Here is a 22,993-nt window from a genome sequence, read left to right as displayed (position 1 = left end):
AGCGATGTCTGGTATCAATTTAAATGGTATTTTTTATAGCGTGAACAGTGACTGAGAAAATCACTAATGCTAATAGTTTTTAAATGTACAGAAAACATATTAACTGGATCACCTCTTCCCTCTATAAGTGCAGCAAGTTCATTTGTTTACAGATGCATTTAACCTCTGAGAATTGAATGAAAGAAAAAAACAACCTTTCTCAGTATCACGGACGCAACTTCTGCTTGGTAAGGAGAAATATATTTATTTATTCATGTGTAACCGATAGAATAGCTTTTTAAAAGAGGAGCATAAATGATTAAGAAAAGTCCTTTCCATGTTTTTTTGCCTTTGTTTTTCTTTAAATATTACATAAAATAAATAATTTATTCCAAAGCAGTCAGGTAAAGAATGGAGATATCAAATACAGTGGCTTTTGCATGTTAATAATGTTAGAGTTTTTTACGCTATGGTGCTAGCTTGACTAAATTTGGATGGTAGGATGCAGGGTCTCCGTCTCGGCCTCTCAGTCTTGCACCTTGAGCAAGTGCTTCCAGTAAGTGTTTGCATAACTTTCAGTCCACTGAGTCACAGAGTTTGAGAGTCTGTTAGAGTGTTTCGTATGAGTTAGTACAGCATAAATAACTGCATCCAAAGGTCACACACACACAAATACACACAAGCAATACACTCTGTGAAAGGTCTCTTCAGTTCGTTCTGGGAGGTTGCAATGTCCGATTCCTCTCCGTCGGATTTGGTCCAACCTTTCCTTCGCTAGAAAAGGGTTTGGCATTAAAAATGTCCCCAATTTCCCCTGGTGCCAATAACTTAAAAACAAATATGTGACAACAATTGGACTCAGTGAAAAAGAGTTCTCTTAGCTCCTTTACATAGTGCCTTCTCCAAACTGTCGAAAATGTCCAAGTCTTTCCTCAGTGCAGTTAAATGTTCCCTTTTGGTGGGGTTGTAGCTACACGATAGGAATGGGGAGAAAGTGTGTGGCTGTGTTTTTTCTCCGGGTCTTTTTGGCCCTCATCGGCTTCCCGTTGGCCATCAAGCCCACAAACATGGGTTTCTTTTTGTTCCTCCACTCTGCCGAGGCGTATGTATTGTACCGGTTCTCCTCTATCCTCTCTATCAGCTTGCAGTCAACGCCAAAATCCTTCTGCATGAAGAAGACATATGTGAGTCAGTTTTAGTCTTTTTGTTGATTTATTTCAAAAGCAACGATCTGAATGCAAACCTTATCAGTATTATAGTCACTACTTTAAGAAAAAAAAATGCATTTCATAATATATATATATATATTATGAAATACATTTTTTTTATTTGTAATATAATGGATTATTGTTATATGTATAAAATATTGTTTTAATATAATATTACATTAAAAGGATCAGTCCTTACATATCATAATAAAAAATATACAAATATATATATTTTATATAAATATAAAAAAAAATCATACATTTTTTATTTCATACTTATTTTGTAATGGAATGAATGTATTATAAGTTATACTGCATCCACCATTCATCTTAACATCATGTCAATATTGCTGCCTCTACTTCCAGAAAAAAAAATGCATTTCATAAAATTAATATTGTATATAATGTAGTATATTGATATTATCAATATAATTTTGATACATTAAAATGATCAATTTGTACATATATCAAAACGTATTTTTTTTCAAACTTTTGAAAAATAACTGTCTATTACAGAATGAAGGTATCATTAGATAAACTGTATTATCCACCATTTATATGACAGGATCATCATAAGTATTATTTGAATCAACAAAATAAGAGCAGAGGCATGGGCGATTGCATTTTAGGACTTTCCCTTTCCAATCTGTTGATTTCACTTTTGGAAATGTACAGCACTATTTTTGCTTGTTTCAGGTAACATTTGCCATTCATGAGAGCGGATGAATGAAAGACGATGGGGCTGGAGAGAAATCGGAACAAAGAGGGAGAAGGGATTGTATGGCTGGATTGTGAATGGAGGAGAACGCATGCATGGAGCAGTGTTGGAGGAGAGACTACTGTGTAAGGAAGAAAGCCTTCTCGGCTTACTTTTTCAAAGATGACAGATCTCTTTTGCTCAAGCTGACTTTTGCTGGGGGATTATTTACAGGCAATGGAGTGGAACTGTCCTTTAAAACAACCCAGGGCTTTTTAAGTGCCCCAAGACATGAGAAATAAAGCAGGCTCTCCGACATCAAAGCCTCTGAACGTTCTGGAAGCTTGTGTAAAGAGCTTAATTTCTATAAATAGTTTAGAAATTCTGAATGTTGTTTAAAAATTCCTGATAAGAAGGACGTCTTCGGTTTGGATGGGATCATGAAACGTTATCATTATTTGTTGTGGAGTCCAGTCATTATCTATAATTAAAAGAGGAATGAAGAGAGAATGATGCTCACCGCCCCGTAGACCACCCCTTTCTTGTTAATTGCAAGGTAGTAATTGCTTTGGATCCCCTTGATGGCAACGATGCCCACATCCACAGACTTGATTTCGAGTGTACCTACAAAACAAACAGAAACATATCATTAACATGACGTCCACATTAAAGCATCGCAGTTTTTAGAGTTTTTGGAATTATGCAAATACTTATTTTACTTTAAACACAGTGCAGCGCTGGTGTCATATGAAACGTGTAATTGCATCATGAAATAGGTTAAATTGCAAGCCTAAAATGATAGAACAGGTAACAAATATGAACATATTTTGCTGTCTTTGTTAGAGTTTTCAGAGCTGAAAAGCATACTGGCAGAGGTTTGTAGCCAATGGAGATTCAAGGAGTGGTAACCATTACTGTTTTGTCTTTTAAAAGGCAATTATGTGAACCCATAAAGCAATCACGGTTTAGATAAGATTAGTCCCAGACCAAAGCATGTCCTAGTAGCAAACAGGGCTATATGTTCCTATGTCGTTTGTGTATGAGGTTAAAAGAGCTTTTGCCTGCAGCTTCTGGCCTTTGATAAACACAAGCAGTTTAGTAGTAAATTTTTGTAATTTTGTTATTGTTTTTGTCATTTTTATAACTTTTCAGTCAGTCAGATTGCCTGCTGTAACAAAAATAGATTGCATATATACTTTCAGAACTATGTGAAACCCTCTGTGTCTCAGATGGTTTGTAAATGGCTGACACTGACATCAGAGTTTAGTGATGCCGAGGGACTGAATCCACACCTGTGGATCAGGGGCACAAGCGCTGCTACAACAGGAGGATTACGTGGATCTGAAGGCAGATCCTCTACACGGGCTCAGGTTGCAATCACCAAGAGTAGATGTAAGGAGAGCTAGTTTTCTATCCTCTCTCCTCCCTCACCTCAGGTTCATGAGCAAGAGCGACAGAATAAAAGGAGCTCAGAGATGGGATCACAGACTAGGTAGGATTAAGGGAGAATAATCCATGATCAAAGAGCAACAGACTGGACAAAAGCAATGGGACGGCTGCCCAAAATGACACAAGCACATTGAAATTTTGACCAGAAATCCCAAACATAGCACTCATCTCTATGTGAGTGATGTCATGTCATGTGTGCAAACATCATGTCATGACTACAGTACATTTGGCTGCTGCTCTTTAAAGCATGCAATGTCAAAATAAATCTTGAATCGTCTGGCGGAAAGCACCTGTTTGCTTTTGGCTATTTGATGTGGTCTGTCAAAGCATTTTTTTTATGACTCGCTCACGAGATCCAGGAGTGTTTCTTCTGTCTGCATTGAAGCTGAAATGCTGGTCCGCAACAAAAGGCTGGATTTACAAAACCAAAACATCTCCGAGGCATCTAAGCAACAGCTCTCACTGCATGCTTTCTTCTCCCACACCATAAACATTTAAGATCTGCCTCTCTTTCATTTCAGATTCATGCCAAATACCAGATGAGAGTTGACCTAAAAGTACAGAGAAAGGTCTCTTTTAAGGCCAGTGTCTGAAATGCATTAAGCACTCAAGCACATATTATCTAATCAACATTTTTAAGACATTACCAAGAGCAACAGCTGTGCGTGCAACAAGTTACAGTTTAATATGGCTCATTAAAGTGCATATGCACTGCCATGTAAGAGTTAAACCTCAACAAATCTCTACAGTAGTGATTCTCAAACTTAATCAGGTGGTGCAGACCACTTTAACATTAACTGCAGACCACCTTACACCTCAAGTCTGAGAGAAACCCCCAATTACATTTTTTTTTTAACTGATACAACTTTGAAAAAAATCCTATAACTAATAACTATCATTTACTGAATAATAATTATCAAAATCAGAAGCCATTTTTTACAAATGATTTTTAAAATAATAGATATTTTTTAAATAATGCTTCATTTTATTTCAATAATTTAATAATCTTAGTACTTCAACTTATGTTATTTCTGTTAATTGTCAAGGCAACATTTCTTACTTTCATTGACATTTTTGGTCTAATATTTATATTTTATTTTATATTAAAATTTTAGATCTAATTTGAATAATATTAATCTAATATCGCTACTACAATAATGTACTTGGTTATTAGTTATAAGCTATTTAATTTGCAATTTGTGATTTATTTTAAATATTGGTGCTTTTTTTGACAATTCTAAATATACTATCTATTATTCATTTATTGTTTTATTATCAGCCAATCAACTCACCAGCCATTATTATTTTCATATTTTATGTATTATTAATTATTATTATTAACCAGAAGACTTGCCAGCCACTTCTTCGCATCACAGTTTGAGAACTGCTGCTCTTCAGACAGCAAAGGCTTGACTCATGAGAGCGTGATTACTTTTAAACAGTTTTCCTGGCAGACCCAATGTTTTGTTACATCTATATCATGGCGCTCCGGAATTCTGACAAACACAATTTCACCGCCTGCATTATTCAAAGCTCTAGCCAAGACATTCTCTTAAAAGAAGCTGCGCTGCAACCGAATCCCTACAGTATTCTTGTTTTACTCCCTGTTAGGGCTCAGATTACAAAGACTTAAAAGCCTCTGCGTTTTAACAAGCCCGGCCCCACCTTACTCATACCCTGTCTGTGAGCGGCCATGTATCTGTGACATTACACTGCCCATGGGCCAACGGTGGTCCAGAGAATCCCACCCATAGCCTAGCTAGATCTTCTCTCAGTTGACTTGGCTCTTGCCTCAGGCTCTGTAGGTGGCCGCTCCCCTTCCCGCTTAACGGAGCTCAATGTTTTCTTGGCAGGGTGACAGAACTCAGGTTATCGCATCTTGTGGTAATTACAAAAAAAAAAAACCCTGCAGCCTCGTATTTGTAGCCTCGTGCAACCTGCATCACCACCGAAGCCTGCGAGAGAGTGAAAGAGACCCCCATCCACTTCAAACAACAATTTTTATCAGGCAAACAGACTTTTCCCTAGCAGTGTTCAGACTGGATCGCTTCCAGACGTCAAAATAATAATCTTACTTGCACTCTGGAACACAACTGCTTGTCAGCTCTCCTCTCCAGTGGAAAGACAGAGTCAATTCAAGTCATATATTGCACCAGGTTGCTTAATTGTCCTGGGAACCTTGTACCACCACTCCTCTCTGACACGCACGTTTTTTCAATTAGCCCCCCATCTACAGGACCATAAAGGAAAAAGGGTCCTCATTAAAAGACATCTTTGCAGCTGACCCGTCATTGGCTTCTGATGACAGTGACTTGGACCTTTGATCTGAGCACTGCAGGCCCCTGGCTCCTGGGCTCAGGAAGATCAGTGGACAGGTCTTATTATCCCACCCTCCTGGTTATGCTGAAATACACTGCAAAAAATGATTTTCTTTCCAATACAAAACCGTCTTAAATCAAGATATGTTTAATTGAAACACAAAATAACTTTAGGTTTTAAGTCTTGTTTTCTGAATTTTTTTTAAAAAAAATTTATACTTGAAACTAGACAATGGGGTCAGAAAAATAAACTTAATTCAAAGTGAAAACAAGTTATTTTTTCTTAACCCATTGGCAGATAATTTGTTATTTTGAGCATAAAGTCACTTAAGTTTCATAATATATAAAGTCTTAGTTTTTCTGAAGAAAAAGAGTCATTTTGCTTCTCAAGTAAATCTATCTTGATAATTTACAGAAAAACAAGTCAAAAATACTGAGTAAGAAAATAATTTTGGATGAACTGTGTAAGTGTATGCAGACCTTTTGAAAATTTTATAACCTCTGTACATTCTTCAATGGATAGTATGGAGAAATGGCAATGTTTTTTATTCAAATAGCTACAAACCAGATCAGTTGATGATAACCTGAAGAGCCTGATCATGTCTGTGCATTCTCTGTCATGTCAAAAACAAAATCCATGAAGCCTTTCTGATAGTTTATAGAAAGCATACGTGGACTCTGCAAACAGACGTAAAATAAATCTATTTCAGAGTTGTGTTAAAAGCTTTGTGAAGAATGATGATTTTTCTTAAAACAATTTTGCTCATTTTTCTGCACCTCATAAACAGGCTTTCATTGCGGATTTTCCTACTGAAACTTGCTAAGAGAGCAGAATGCAAACTCACTGGTAAAGAGAGTTTTGCAATCCGTTCTCCTTCTCCTTGACCGGGCAATGAAACCACTGAAACACTCACAAGCACATGCAACCATGCATGCACCATCCCCAAACACACACATGCCACAACCAAACACCCAGACAACCTTCTGTGGTGGCAAACAGATTCCAACCTCCTCCGTAATGTCAAAGCATTGGGAACCAATGCAAGAACACTCCTGCTCACACAAATTCGACTGGCCAGATCCATCTCTGCTCACATTGGTCCTTGTCTCTCTTCAGTGCTTTGATTCGCCAACCGCCGCCATCTGTTCAAGCACACATTGCTTAGGAATTCCCCTTGGAGCTTGTGAGAAGATGTGTTTGAGGAAAGCTTCACCATGCTCTCATTTGTCCAGTATTGTAGTATACCACACAGGAAACTGTATTCCAATACACCTTGCAAATCCGTTCCCTCTGTCTTTCCTGTTCAATGGCTTTATAAGCATAAAGAGAACAACGCATATTTGTAGATATCACACAGAATCTCTGTACCTGGCATAAAACTATTTACATCTCAGTCTTACTCCTTAAACTGCTCGATGATCAGTACATGTCTCCTCAGAGCTTATAGTTTCCTGAAAGTTCACAATTGTTGTCTCACTGGTTTGTGGGCAAGTGTGCTTTTAGTCACCGTCTGTTGGCAATCAGACAGACCACGGCAGAAAAGAGACAGTTGTGTTTCTCCCCAGAACATCCCATGGCACAAATAGTGCTCTGCTTTAAGTAATGGGGTCAGAGGTTAGGCATACATCTGGTCTTCCACTCCTCCAAGTTGAACTTTCAGCGTGGAAAAAAGAAATGTATTAATTAAATGAAGATGTTGAGCTGCTATTACAGAATAGACCTGTGTGTTGTGGGTTTAACAGTCTTAAGGGTACTTTACATCAATTTGAAAACATGGACTTTTTGCATGTTAACATTATAAAATTCTAATTATGGCACATTGATTTTTAAAATCATACTCCGGAATGCGTGGAATGCCAAAAAAAAAACTTCACAACACATGCAGTTTAACTAATATATGATAATCAATGTAAGCATTTGTTTAAATGTATTAATGTATTATTAATTAGCTATAAAAGAGACACTATGTTTAATAATAATTGAAAATATTTGGAACAGAAATTACTTTATTATTATTATACTTTTTTTTTTTTTTACATGTTCCAGAAGTTTTTTTTTTTTTAATCTCCTCACCAAAGCAGCATTTATTTAATCAAAAACTCTATTGAAAATAACAGTTTCTATTTTAATATATTTTAAAATGTAACTTTTCCTTTGATGGCAAACAGCAGCCATTACTCCAGTCTTCAGTGTCACATGATTCTTCAGAAATCATTCAAATATGCGTTTTTTATATATATATATATATATATATATATATATATATATATATATATATATATATATATATATATATATATATATATATATATATATATATATATATATATATATATATATATATATATATATATATAATTTTTTTTAATTCAATTTTAAAAACAGTTGTGCAGCTTAAATTTTTTTTTTTTTTTGATACTTTGATGAATAGAAAAGCGTTTATTTCAAATAGAAATCTCTTGTAATATGTCTTTGCTGTAACTTTTGGTCAAACATAATGGAACAAGATGTCAAAGCTATCAGCATGCTGCATTTTTGAAGGCCGTGTGTTCCTTGTAGTGATCCTTAAAATGCCTCGTAAAAACCAGCTCTGTTATTTATGAATCAAAAAGGAGAAAGTCTATGAGGACGTCAAGGTCAAAGAGAATGAAACACTGACACTAACCTTTTGCACATCAGCTCAATCCTCATAAGTCATTTTTATTACTTGTGTGGTTGGGATTTCCCAGGGGAGCTATAAATGGGCACCGTAACCACAGAAAGCACGCACACACACACACACACACACACACATACACACACACTTCTGTGGAGTGCCATACATGTGGTCAGGCCTGGCAACATGTCATTTAAATTCACACATTGCACATGTTCATTCACACCAGTGAGCCATTTTACAGCCACAATTGAAAAACTGAATAAACTGATTTTATGATTGACATGCATTCAAATAGAGTATGAATCTGTGGTCAAATATCATATGAAAATGATGATTAACTACTAAAGGTGCACAATTATTGTGTCATTTTTTTTTTTTTTTTTTTGCAGTGGTTGAGCACTATGACCAATCACAGAGATGTTCACTATATGCAGAGAAAAAAACAAAGGTATTGTAATGAGTCTATATGCCTATATATATATCAGCAACTGGTCAAACTGACTGAGAATACTTCACTAGGTTAATGGTGGAACCAAAAATGATGTTGAAGAAACATCACATGTTGCTCAAAAAGAAGGTTAAGGATCAAAGTCAAAAGCATTGTGGGTAATAAAGTTTTTATGGGGGTATTTTGAAATATAAATCTAGATGCCGTTTGAAGTATTAATGATAAAAATAATAATAATACATTTATTCAACCTCCCACATAAAATACGTATTTAATGTAAGTTTATGTTTAATGAGGTAAACCAACAGACGCTGATGGAACGACAAGTTATGAATATTAACATTAATTCAGCAAACAAATAATGAATCCCAACAAGGGTTTGTATGCTTTAAGGTCCAGTCTAACGCATACAAAGAAATTCAACACCTGAAAGAAACAGAGCAATTTATATTCTCTCATGAAGAAAAACAGCTTTCAAATGTGCCACTCTGACCAAAGCTAGTGGGGTTTGGCCTGGAAACACCTCATTAGACCAGCAATATTCTTAATTGAGCCCTATTAGATTACACTGACCCCAAATGGAGTGAGAGACGTATAATGACCGCTTGCCTGACCCTTGTTTGATCTGCTGCCCAAGAGCTGTCATGATGATTGGAAAGACCCCTGCACTTTAAACCTTTCGATTCAACCAGTAGTTGAACTCTGATCAGACAAATCCCCTCAATCACAGCTGTCAAAGACTAATGATCGTCATTAACGATTTCCTCCGGCCATGCCAACACCGCTGAACTACAACACTGAAGGTTTTTCGCTTGTGTCGATACTGACATTTTCATCAGCACCCTGTGATAAACACAAAACAATTGCACAGAGGAAAGAGAAGACAAACAAGATCAAAACAGTTAAAGAAAGATTAAACTCTGGCAAGTCCATGCGAGAGCTTTTGCATCACAGTGAGCTTGTTGTTAAGCTCGCTCTATACACCAAGGACAGCTCCGAGTTCGAACACGGGGTGCCGTTTCCAAAAAATGTCTTGGGGGAAACACAATGCGACAAAAGCGATACCGAGCTGATGGATTCTGAAAGAAAATCAAACAATATGGGTGGGATAGGATTTCAAGCTGCACATAGACAGGTCTTTTGTGGACTTGAAAACTAAAGAAGGCTGGACTTGAGAACTCGAATACGGACAAAGAGACTCTCTGACTGGGAGCTTGAATCTGGGAAATGTAACAATCTATCATACTTAGGCTCTCTGCAAATATTTTCCCGCATCAAATATGCAAAACAAATATTGGCCCTCTCATAAACTACGGACTTTTGATTTACTGCAAGTGTTCACGGGGGTGTAAATGTAAATTTCGCATCGAGATGTGACATTTTATGTGTGCATTGCTGGTAAATAGGCCATATTAATGTCTCATTAAAACTGCGGAGTATGGAAAAAAATCTCCTTATACTTTGTGCTTTTCCAAAAGAATATTCTGTAACTCTGGCTAAAGTTAGGCTCATCCAAAACAGACAAACTACTAACCTTGAGTTTATTCGACTACTAATTTCAGCATAATGCACAGTGTACTTTTCATAAACATAAAAAAAAAAAAGTTTAAATTGAGTTTGACAGGCACATATACATGCACAACCTTATCCCTTTTGATAAAATTAAGTCCTATTCTAACACTGGGCCTTCAAATAAATATAATTTTCAAAATGACGTCAGTCTATATACAATGACACGCTGTGCTATTCATGGGAATATTCTTTTTGTTAACTTGAGAGAAATATTTTACCGCAAAGGGACTGGTTCCTTTTAAAATGCCAGTGGCTCCAACTGGAGTAAAATCATTTGAGGATGTTTTGATGTTTGAAGTACATGATGATACATAACATAGCAGGCCACTCATTTCTGCCCTCTTTCCGGGTATTTGCGGCAACAACAATTGTCTGTGATTACAGAATAAATCAAGCAAACAAGTCTGTCGTAAACGCTGCACACTAACATCTACTGTGGTGCTATTTTAAAGCGAGGGACGGAGGGAGCACTGCTGCTACCTTGTGGGCACCAGAGGCCCTTCAAATTCAATTATAGCGCCTGCAAAAAAAGTGCATGGAAAGGGATGGCAGAGGTCCAATCTGTTTTGGAGAAATGATCCATTCATCAACAAGTGGTTCCCTTTTGCTATGCCTCCCGCAGACATTCCAGGCCATATCCACACTTCAGATATATCAGCACTGAAATGAGATGTGAATCCCCACTGAAACTCAGTGCATCTGGCCGGAACAATATTACCAGTATGCTTCATGCCTAAGGGTCATTGTGGGAGCTAATAAGGACAGTGCAATTTTCACATGTGGTAAGTGTGTGGCAGGAATATTTGAACATGTGCAGAGATCACAGGCATAGGGATAAGTGCAAAAACATGACATATTATATGCTTTTAACAGGGAAGTACAAAAACGTGTCATGATAGATATAACGTGTATCTTTTTTTTGTTTACATTTAAATGTATAATTTTGTTTAAATATGCATTACTAAATATAATTATGCAAATGTTAAGATCTACAGCACTGGACCTAATAGTGTCCAGCTTTCTTGACAAACTCTTTGATGGTAATTGAAAGCGTTCCAAAACTTTCCAAGCCTGGTCTTGGATTTATTAAGAGACTTTCTGTGCAACACATTTAAGAGGCAGTCCAGCTAATTGAAATACTCGCTGCCATGTCTTACGGAGTTCCAGCACACCCTTGTCTAAAAAAGCTAAGCAGCACGCACATGGGACCCATATGTCAAAGCCTTTTTTATTAGCCGCAATGTGTGTGCAACCTACAAACGAAAAAGTGTAGAGGGAGATTTCAGAGTGTGGTGGCCAGGTGCTTCGAGCTCTTCGCTGGGTGACTGGACATGCCACAAACTGTAAATTGAAGTCAAATTAAACTTCTGATTATCTAAAGATTATTTATGAATGAACATGATAACACTTTCAAGAAAAAAAAAAGAGCTAGCTGACATTTGCTTTAAATGAACAAAATCTTAATCCATTTGTTGCAGTGACAAGGGAGTTGCAGCAGCAGTAATAAATATAACTGATGTACTGCATGATATTCGGGAGTAACTTCGAACGGTTTGCGCATTTTACAGAAAGGAAAGGCTCCCCTGGTAATTTCAAATTGGTTCCAGGAAACCTGCTACGAATAAATCTGCACTCTGAAACCTAAGGACAAACATTAGAGCTGACTATATACCTCCCAGCAATGCATGCAAAGCCCAATTCCATGCGCAGCAACTCGCACCCACCAACTTCATGTAAGGTTCATATTATTTGCTGGGTCTTTGACTGTGAAATCGAAAGAAGGCATTTCCATTTCTTCTATGGGACCCACATGTGAAAGGAAAGAGGAGAAAAACAGGCATTACTCACTGTACGGATCATCCTTGCTTTTGGTGCCATTGACTTTTCCGTTCTTATCGATCCTGAGAAAGAACTTCTGGTAGGAGAAGAGTTTCCTCTTGCGCACGTCCCCCGTGAGGTGGTTGTAGCTGCGCACATGCCGCCCCACCACGGCAGACGACGAGGAGTTGGCACCCCTCGGGGCACGCACAGCCCTGTGGGTGTCATGGCAGGCCACAGACAGAGCCGAACACAGGAGCAGGAGCAGCAGCGGCAGGGAAAGGCAGGATAGACGGAACAAGGCTGAGGCACCCTTAGTCACTTTCCATTTGCACATTGTCCTGGAGCTCGGAAGACTGGGATGAGCCTCACAGAAAGGTACATGCTGAAGAGCTGGCTGGGAGAAAGGGTGATACCAGGAGGTAAAGACCAGTGAAGCGTCCGTGGAGGTAGCGTCTGCTTGTGCTGCTCAGGCTGGATCCAGTTCTCTTCGTGTCCAGAAGGAATGTGTCAACATCCATAACTCAAAACACCTCGGTGGGGAACCGCTTCACCTCCTCCTGCTCTCCCACGTACAATCCACTGAAGAACCCCTGAAGGACAGCAAGAGGCGAGGAAAATGTTCTGGAGAAGAATGGCAAAACGACCCGAATGCAACAGGGCAGTGAATCTGTTCTTAATGAAATGAGAGGAATCCACGGTAGAAAAAAAAAAGGGTAATCCCTGCAGAATCCGGCTTTCTCGCTCTCTCTCAATGTCCCTCTGATTAAGAGCGTGTTTCCTTTCTGCTCACCACTGAGGTGCTGAGAGGATCCTGAGGTGGAGCAGACTGAGCTCTGACACTCCTCTCACCTTATTTATCTGGTTCAGGGCCCCAGATGTAATCTCTTTAGCTAATAGGGAGACTATGAAAAGCAGTCGGCTTTGAAGATCCGCGTGTGCATGTTTTGTTTGCATGTGTGCGTCAGAATGAGAGGCGACGAGGGGCATTTTTCCTCGCCCCTCTCCTATCTGTCTCACTCTGTTACTCCCAATTGCCTCACCCACTCTCCGTGTCTCCCTCTCTCTCACTGCCCCTCCCACGCCATTCCCTCCTATCTGGGCTGGGAGCCCCATGCGTCGGCCCGTACAACAGGTCTCCTCCGGCAAACTGCTACAGCCCCCCCCCCCCCCCCCCCACACCCACCATGGCATGTGAGCCTTATCAGAGACACCTGGAGCTGATTGCTGCTTTTCCCCTCATTTACCGCTATCCTCATTGGTCTTCTGTCCTACATTATGAACAACAAGACTCGGATGGTACCTGAACTGTTTGTACTTTGTATACACATTCTGAAGAAGTTTACAGCAGCTACAAAAAAAGTCTTAGTCATTAAACACCATTTAATGAGCATTTACGACAACAAAATGAGACATCAGTGCTGTCGTGGGATAGAGCTCACCATGAAAACAATCTTTATCTCGAGTCTGGTTTGTGTGTTGTTTAATTTCCTTTTCATATTGTCCAACAGATTCCGTATCTCCACTTTTCTCCTCTTGTTCGACATCCCCCTCTGTTTTTTGGTGGAAAAACTCAAGCCAAATTCAGCTTCTGCCAAGTAAATATAATTCATATCATATCTGGGCACATCTTCAGTCCTAAATTCCAACCGGTAGTGCAGCCGAGTGCCAAGTCAGTTAGTACTTGAACTAAACAAGGTGTGAGAAGCACATTTCTGGAATTATGTGACTGGTTTCTAGACACTTTTGTGAGTCCTGATAGAAAAAGTTTATTCATTAAAATTCTCAGGTCGTGTTGCATAACTATTTCACCTTCTTGAGAGACTAGCATTACGTCAAAAGAGCTGTTGGAGTCGCAAAGATGCGAGCAAGTCAGCCACTTACTGGGGGAGACGTTTACTCATTATGGTTTGGGGGAAGGGCCGCAAAAGAAGAGGGAAAAGAAACATGTGTTAGTGCAACTAAACTGTGCCCAGGGCATTTGAATGCATTCATAAAATGATAATATGTCAGGAAGTGTAGGAAGTCTCTTCAAAGTTTTTTTAACAAACATTTCCAATGTGCTCAGAGAAACAAACTTTTGCCAATGTGTAGTTTACTAGCATTGGTTGGCAAATCATTGGCATTGTTTTCTAAAGCACAAAGTTCAAAGTACTATTTCTCACATTTGCATTTGCATATTGTCTTCGAATTGGAAGAGATGTGGGATGCTGTTCTTGTGTTCTGGTGGGTCCCTCTAGTGAGACAAACTTTAACAACAGGAGAAAACCTGAAACCCTAGACTAATCCTCTCAAAAACGTATGTTTGAAGATGAATGGCTGCTTTCGATCTAAGGTGTCTTTCCTCTCCCTTATAACCCTCATGAGCTCCATCTACCTAGTGCTGGTCTAACCCGGTGCCTGGGGTCTCCTCGGAAGTGTTGGTTCAGCACTTAATCTCACTTCTCCCTTCAAACACCTTGGGTCTTATCTCACACTTCCTCTCAGATGTTTCCTGCTTACACTCAGGACAAATCAGGAGAATGGGATCTCTGGGAACTCTGATTATTGCCACACACTTAATTGATTTTTAAAGAAGAGCTCCGTGTTCTTTTAGTTTTATAGTGAGTGTTGGACCACCCTGGAACAGCTGATGGAAGATAAAAGGACAGGGGTGACATTGTGACTTTTGATCAGTTGTAATACTTGCTAATTAACACATTTTAGGGTTTAAATGTCTTGTGAATATTATTAAATAATATTACAATTTTATTGCTATGTTCTAACACACCAAATAACATGTTTTCATGTTTGTTTGTGTTTTATTTGAAATTGTACAGTTATGTATCACCTGGGATATTATTATGGTCACTATTTGTTATTTTCTAATACACCATATAGTGTGTTTTGTTTTGTGTGTGTGTGTGTGTGTGTGTGTGTGTGTGTGTAAATACTGCTTTTATTTCCTCTTTTACAGTTATGAATCTCGTGGGATAATTTGCCTATTAGGAGTTTACATTTATGAATGATGATAATAATAAAAATTATAATTTAATGTTGTTAAATAATGTTTGTCAGTGTGTCTCACAAGATTTAACTTATTTAAAAAAACATGCTGAAAGCATTTAAGGGTTAACTGATATTTTCACATGTAAACATACAGTTAACTAAAATAAAAGCAAGAGGACACACACAATGCACAAATGCTAGAATAACAACTGCAAGTACAGTTTGAAAGTGTTTCCATAAAAACGTTACTGTTTGGCCAACCCGATCTCACGGCAATTCGTACATATTTTACAAGGTGGCTTATTCGAACGAATTCGTACGACCACACTCGTACAATTTCATACGATTTTTGCCAAATCGTACGTATTTTACAAGTTGCACAATTCGTATTAATTTGTACGAATGACCTACACCTAACCCCTCCCCTAAACCTAACCGTTAGACAAATCGTATAAAATCGTACGAGTGAGGTCGTACAAATTCGTACGAATAAGCCACCTCGTAAAATACATACGAATTGGTCGTGAGATAGCGTTGGTTTGGTCTTCCGATCTGCTTTATCTTTTATTGTTCATGTTTATCCCATATAAATCCAATATATATCTGCTGACCAAGTTTCCCTTTTCTTGTCCTCTCAAATAATCATTATCATTTTAAAGCAGAGACTCCGGAGCTACAGACTGCCATTCACGGAGATAACCTATCTATGGAGGGATTTGTGAAAGGAGCGAATATGAGACAGCCAGAGGATTTTTCCCAGCCAGCCTCTGCCACTGAATGTCCTGCAGTGTTTCTCATTGTTTGCTGCCTCATAAGAGATAGCCAAGAGAGCCTGAGAAAACTAAAAACAGCACTATTTAACGGAATTCAATCTGTCCCAATAGATTTGAATCGCTAACTTACATGTCTGAGTGTAGATTCTATCTGGCTAATGAGGGGCCTGAATCCTTCTCTGTTACTTCAAAGGGGGTGAAATTCTACCTTTCTTGAAGTGAGGACCTTTGCCTGAGCTCTCTCTCTCAGGTGTGTCACTGTGCAAGCTAAAAGAGAGGGTTTCAGGCAGCAAACTTCCAAAGGACTGTTTGTTCCTAAGTTCTATGTTGAAAGCTAAATATGGGTAAACATACTGGCCCGTTTCAAAGCCTACATTTATCTTGCTCTCATTTAATCCAAGATTTTCTTAATGATTAATTTACATGCCAACCACAATATTTAAAAGGAAACTCCAATAACGTTCCTGCATTTCTATGCAGGAATGGCATTGGGCCCCAAAGCTTACTACCAATAAGGTAATATGGTATCTTCCTTCTAAATAGTATGTACTACAAAAATTCACTATTTGTGTGCAGTTTGTGTAATTCACATCTGCTACAAGTGACGCCACAATGGGAACAGTTTAATGCCTCGACAGCCTTAAATGAGAAAGTAATTTGCCCTAATTTCCTAAACGTTTCCCACTTTCTAAACAAAAAGAAGTTTAAGACTTCTTTTGCGTGCTACGCTAGTGAATGTGCAGCAACCTCAAATGTGACTAAAGTAGTGATTTATTATGCAGTTGCTAACACAAAGCATTTGATCTTACATGAATCTGTATCATTTCTAACAAAAAAAATACCCAGGTCAGTGGCCGTTTCTGCAAGTTTCTGCAAAGACAGGACGGATCAAGACCCTTAATTGTCATTGTGCATATACAGTATGTGTGTGACATTGACCTCTGGGCATTTGAACCTGTGACCTGCCACAATCTCCAAGCTCATTCAATAGCACTAAGTGATCAGCACCTCCAAGACAAAGACTCCAGCTGCCTGCTGTTGAAATATGCATCAGGTAAGTGTTCACTAATGGTAAATAATGCATTGGTTAGATTAGTTCTAGTTTCAGGGAAAGCGAAGTAGAATGAATAAATGATAACACAATCTATCTGAATCGCTCTAGCGGCGGCTCACGGGTATAAGGTCCTCAGCGCTGGACAATGCAATCTCTAAGATAATTCTACGCTGAGGGAAAAATGTGAAGAAAAGAAAAAATAGAACAATGGTATGTTCAAGTAGCTTAATCGGGTCATACAAAACATCTTATTTCAAACTAATATCTTAAATATTTGCAAACAGTGTAAACAAATATATATTATTTGTAATGAAGACTGAGATCATAATCTTTCTTGAAATAATGTGTTGTATCTGGTGAAAACTAAACGAAATATCATACTCTCATGAAGCCGCTCAGGGTTTTTAATCCAGAAATGAATCTTTAGGTTTGCCTCAGGTGTAAGTAAGGCATTTTATCAGGTGTGTTAACTCTCAATGAAAGATATGAAGTGTAGGGAGAGGAAATGAGGCCCAGGTGGCTTTAAGTAGGAGGAAAGTACAGATGAAAACATTCCCAGGCTCTTTAGGACAAAGCAATCTCCCTCTGGTCAAACCCAACCATGACTGATAAACTCAACAGAGTGTATAAGTGAATTTAGATTCTTTATCTTCTTTTTATAGTCTTGCTCGGGCTTTTGTTTCTAGCATGCATAACCAATTTATAAAATATAAAAAATGATATTTCTAAATTACTGTTTGGGGTTTTAGGAAGAGGGCAATCCAGAGGTCACAAAAAGTAGAGCCAAGTAATGACACGGGTGTCTAATGGACAGGATGACACCAGAAGTACCTTTGCCCTCTCTGAGCAGGAGGAGGAGGTTGAGTGTCACACTTGAACTGGTGTCAGTGTGTGCAGGATCACTCTATCAATGACTGCCTCAGGTTACGGCGCATTACTACAGACAGAAACATATGTTCCTACCCTTGTACTAAACACACACACACACACACAAAACTTTGTGAATCAGGTGCTAAAACGGCAATGAATAATAAACATAATAAATAAATAAAAATGTCATTATATAATCCCCCCCCCCCCCCATATTTTTCATATTCAATTTTTTTTCCAAACAATAAAACTAATTCTGAATAATAATAATAATTATTATTATTATTAATGAAATAAACACCTTCCCCATTTTTTTTCATTTTCCAATTTTTTAAATAACATTAATTAATTTAATTTGTATAATAATTAGTATTATTATATTATAGTTATTATATATTGTTTTATAAAATATTTAATAAAAGTGATACATAAAAATAAATATAGGAGGACATGCATATAATGATAATTCTATTATTAATATTATTGTTGCTGTTGTTGGTGGTGTAATTCATAATGAATAAAATAATTGATTATATATAATATTGGGATTTTACATTTATTATTACATATTAGTGTTATTATTACTATTTCTATTATTATTATTAATACAAGTGATGCAGAAAAATTAATAGAAAACACACAATAATGAAAATAATTAATATTATTATTATCATCATAATTTTAAATAACATATGTTTTCTTATTATTTTAATAATTGTAATAATAATAATTATTATTATTCATCAAGTATTACAATTGTTTATAATATATAATACTCTATTTACATTACTAAATGTCTAATTTTATATGTATTATAACTGTTACTATTGTTATTATTATTATTACATTTGAAATAATGCCAGATTTTAAATAATAACACTGTGAAATGATCATAACTACAGAGTCCATCAGTAAGTGCTGCTCAACAACGACAGACTGAAGAAACTGATGTCAATGTTATCCATATGTGCCGTAGTCCCTAATAAACACTGTCCTCATTAATAGAGACCAGAGCAGCTGCAAGAGACACTGTTGCTCAGTTTCTAAAGCAGTCGAAGCTCAAATGTAATAAAGTTTGCACTGCAGTTCTCTTTCCTGATCCACTTGTTATTCTCACTATCTGTAAAAGACAAAAATATAAACAATGTGTACAGAGGAGTTTAATGAGGGTGAGGGGTTCCCTCTTTTCCCTAAAACAAACAATTCCCTGAAGCTTTGATTAAACCACTTTAACAAACATCATAATAAAGTCACTCGCTGTATAATAATCAAACCATCAATTTTCAACTCTTCTGGCTTAATCTGTAAATACATGCACTGGAAATGGCAATGGGTTCCATTCCCAGGGAACAAGATGTCTAGCTTGAATGTACTTTAAATTACCAAATACATACATGTATATTTCAAAGTTGACATTTTTATGCACTAATAGTTGCCATAACACGGCTTGACCCAAAAACATTGATCACTTGCGTGTCTAACTCCAAAAACACTTGAAACCACATATGAAATATCAGACATTCCACTGTTTTCATACCAGACATGTCCAACATATATATTCTGTCCAGTACACATATTGATGTGCATATATACTTCCCCACCCCCATATATCAAACAATGTCTTCCATCTGTTGCTCCAGTTTGAACTCTCAGCCCCCTTTAGTTCAGCAATTACACTGCAATGATACAAAGCTAACAGACCACATGGAGCGGAATAGTTTCTTTGCCCATTGAGGAAAAAAAGAAAGATGAAGATGCTCTGGAACATTGTAATCATGCAGAGAGCACAACAAAGGCAAAACGTGTGTCCAGTTTACCCTCCATCCGCTGTGAAACACAATATTCTGTATATTCCATTACAACCGCATTCTTTTTTCAATTACCCTTAAATGCTGAGGCCAGGTGACTGTGTGCTTCCACTGGTTCAGATCATGTGCGCCAGTGTTGCTTCTGTTAACTAAATCTATAACTATTCATTTTTGATAGAAATTAAGATAAAATAAAATAAAAATCACAATAAGAAAAAAACTTTAAAAACTAGACAACCAACTAAAAAAATAAAGGTTTAAGTTGTAGTACATTGATTTATTAAAAGTAAAACTATAACAAAAAAAGTTAATTAAAGCTATAAATACACATATATATATATATATATATATATATATATATATATATATATATATATATATATATATATATATATATATACATATATATATATATATATACATATATATATATATATACATATATATATATATATACATATATATATATATATATATATATATATCACCAAACACAAAATGAAAACTAATAATGAAAAGCTAATGCCAACAATGTATTTTATATGTGTGTGTGTGTGTGTGTGTGTGTGTGTGTGTATACATACAATTGATGTTCTCATTTTAATTTTTGTTAAAGTTTTAGTGATTTTGCTGTTTATTTTTTAAATTTTTTGTCTTTATATTTTCATTATTTTTATTTCAGTTTTAATTTCTTATCCTAAAACTTCAAAAGAAAAATGCTGCTTTGACAACTAGCTGAAAAAATATGTAATAAAAATGTTTTTTTTATATTTTATTTTAAGATTTTTTTTTTTAGATTATTACTATATATAACTATAATAATATAACTATTATATAACTATAATAACCCTGGAAACCATATGGAATGTTGTGAGAATTGGCCACAGTTTCATGTGCTGTTATTAATGAATTTATACTTCCATCTCAGATACGTTTTATTTTATTTTATTTTTTTTTTATATTTTTTCTTTTTACATAATTTTTCAAACTCCAATTGTTTATTAAATTTGTGCTATATAATATATTCAATTAACTTCAAATTTATTTGTATAGCTTTTTCCTCAATACACATTGTTTCAAAGCAGCTTTACATAAAATGAATGTGTCTACATTACAATTTAGAGTAATCTATTATCAGAAGAGAACGTGTCCAAGTTTAAGATTATAGAATCATACAGTTGGCCAGCATGAATTAACTTCAGAAGCTCATTAAAGCGATTATTACAAGTGTGATCACAATGATTACACAGAGAACATTTGCCAGCTGCACATATCAATTCAGTATTGTGCTATTCATAATAAAGAGATATAGCTGTATGCAAACCCACAAGACTGTGCAGTTGTGCAACATTCAAATGTGGCTTCAGTTTTCCAATCTGCTTGGTTCTCGATGAGATAGCTTGCAGCTATTTAATGATACTGATTTAGATCATATACCACACATACCATCCACTAAATATATCTTCTTGTGATGAGCAAAATAAGAAGAGGACAAGTTCTCCATATGGCGCAGATATCCTTTGATGATCATACGTATGCCATATGTCACTCTTCTATGGAACCGACAGACACAAGCCACGCAGGGCTGAAGCTGAGAACCGCTTCCATGAACCATAATGAGCATAAGGAGGCATCAACACATGTTAATTACTAAAGCAAGTTCCTCATCTCTAATGTGGGAAGGGGGCTGACCCTACTAAACCACCAAACAACAATAAGACCAAGCCATAAAGTTGATAACTTCCTCATTAATTTTGCATTAAGCTGATAAGTTCCTCATGAAACGGATTGTGAGTCAAGAACATCTGATATCTGATGTCGTTCATGATGCTGCACATCTATTGAAATCAATGAGTGATTGTAACAAAGCTGGAATCAAAAGCTTGAGTCAGCAGGTCTCCTGCTGTGTTTCACCCAAAACGTCCTCTTAACTGAGACGTGCTTGACAAACACACTCTCTATTCTGCTAATAAACTGTAATTAACCCGTTTGCTCATGTCTTGGTTTGGTCTGTCTTAGTCATACGTATTAGTCTTACGTTTTCATCCAGGTAGTACAGTCTGAAATGAGCCTCTCCTGGTCACCAGAATCAAAGCGTGCCTGACTCTTAAAGAATGTGAACGAAGATGAAAGCAGCTGTAAAGTTTTACGATTCTCACCAAGCGCATGCACGATTTCAACACCACGTGACGCATACAGCCAATCTCTTACAGATTTCAGATTCACAACAGCAGTGAATTAAATTAAAAGGTAGGCTATAAAAAAGTATAAATAACGAAACTGAAACCCGTTCACGTTTAAGTATTAGAGTTATGAGGAATATTTGCAGCAGTAGGAACAATTATAATTCAGTGTGCTTCATGCGACATATATGTCCTTTAAATGCAAAATATTATTTCAAAATATTTGTAAAAATAAAATATGTGTGTGTGCAGATATTCGTGAAGTTAAAAAATAACGATAAAAAAGGACAAAAATTGTGCTATAGCTTTTCACAAACCATGGCGGAAAATCTGGCAGACAATATTGTCTAAATAATGCAACCTATTTTATTGATGTATTTTAGTTATTTAAAATAACTGTTTTCTATTGAAACATATATTAATATGTAATTTATTCCTGTAATGGAAATGCTGAATTTCCAGCAGATATTACTCCAGTGTCACATGATACTTCAGAAATCATTCTAATATGCTGATCAGCTCCTCAAGAAACATCCCTTTAATTTTATCAAAGTTGATTATATATATATATATATATATATTTTTTTTTTTTTTTTTTTTTGTGAAATGGTGATTCTTTGTTGAATAATAACTTAGAAAGAATAGCATTTTGAAGTTTTTGGTATTTTTTTATTTATATAAATTAACTGCATCCTTGCTGAATCAAGTTATAATATACCGTATATCAACTGTTTCAAACATTGAACTAATAAAGGAAACAGTGGCCTCTCTGAATGAGAATAATTCATATTTTATAGACAATGAATGTGAACTCAGTTGAAGGGCATGATCTAAAGCCATGGGAAAGAACTCACGCTGAACCAGAGAAGGTCTGATGTTATGACATACTACATTACAGCACACTTATGATTAGACTCAGTAATCATAACCACAAGCAGAGCTTCTTTCACCTACACAGACACTGAAAAGCAAAGACTAGACTATTTCTAGAAGAACAGCATTCTGGCTGTTGATAGAGGGGCTGCTGGACTGTCTCAGACAGACAGGATTGTTTCTCATCCAGACAGGCCTCTACTCCCCTAGCACTGTGAACATTACTCCAGAGAGGCTCCCTCGATCTCATTCCACCCCAGTGTTGACATTCTCTGCCTGGTACTGTAAAAGAAGA

The 22,993-nt window shown here is 36.7% G+C and overlaps 1 protein-coding gene across 2 annotated transcripts; it reads right to left on the bottom strand.

Annotated features, from left to right (window-relative positions):
* Positions 1–224: 224 nt before the first annotated feature.
* On the bottom strand, positions 225–21,785 carry LOC127941466 (fibroblast growth factor 10). 2 transcript variants are annotated; one of them, XM_052536521.1, is made up of 4 exons: positions 21,681–21,785; positions 12,180–12,742; positions 2,405–2,508; positions 225–1,144 (listed from the first exon to the last, which is right to left on the bottom strand). In XM_052536521.1, the coding sequence occupies exons 2-4, from the start codon at positions 12,484–12,486 to the stop codon at positions 950–952; spliced, it is 606 nt and encodes a 201-aa protein (XP_052392481.1). In that variant the 5' UTR covers positions 12,487–12,742; positions 21,681–21,785; the 3' UTR covers positions 225–949. The 2 variants fall into 2 exon arrangements, with proteins under 2 accessions (XP_052392481.1, XP_052392480.1); XM_052536520.1 differs by lacking the exon at positions 21,681–21,785 and having other exon boundaries at positions 12,180–13,198.
* Positions 21,786–22,993: the final 1,208 nt, after the last annotated feature.

This window comes from Carassius gibelio, chromosome A21 (genome assembly GCF_023724105.1).
Source record: "Carassius gibelio isolate Cgi1373 ecotype wild population from Czech Republic chromosome A21, carGib1.2-hapl.c, whole genome shotgun sequence".
In the NCBI taxonomy this organism is placed as follows: domain Eukaryota; kingdom Metazoa; phylum Chordata; class Actinopteri; order Cypriniformes; family Cyprinidae; genus Carassius; species Carassius gibelio.
This window is presented reverse-complemented; position numbering and strand designations above follow the sequence as displayed.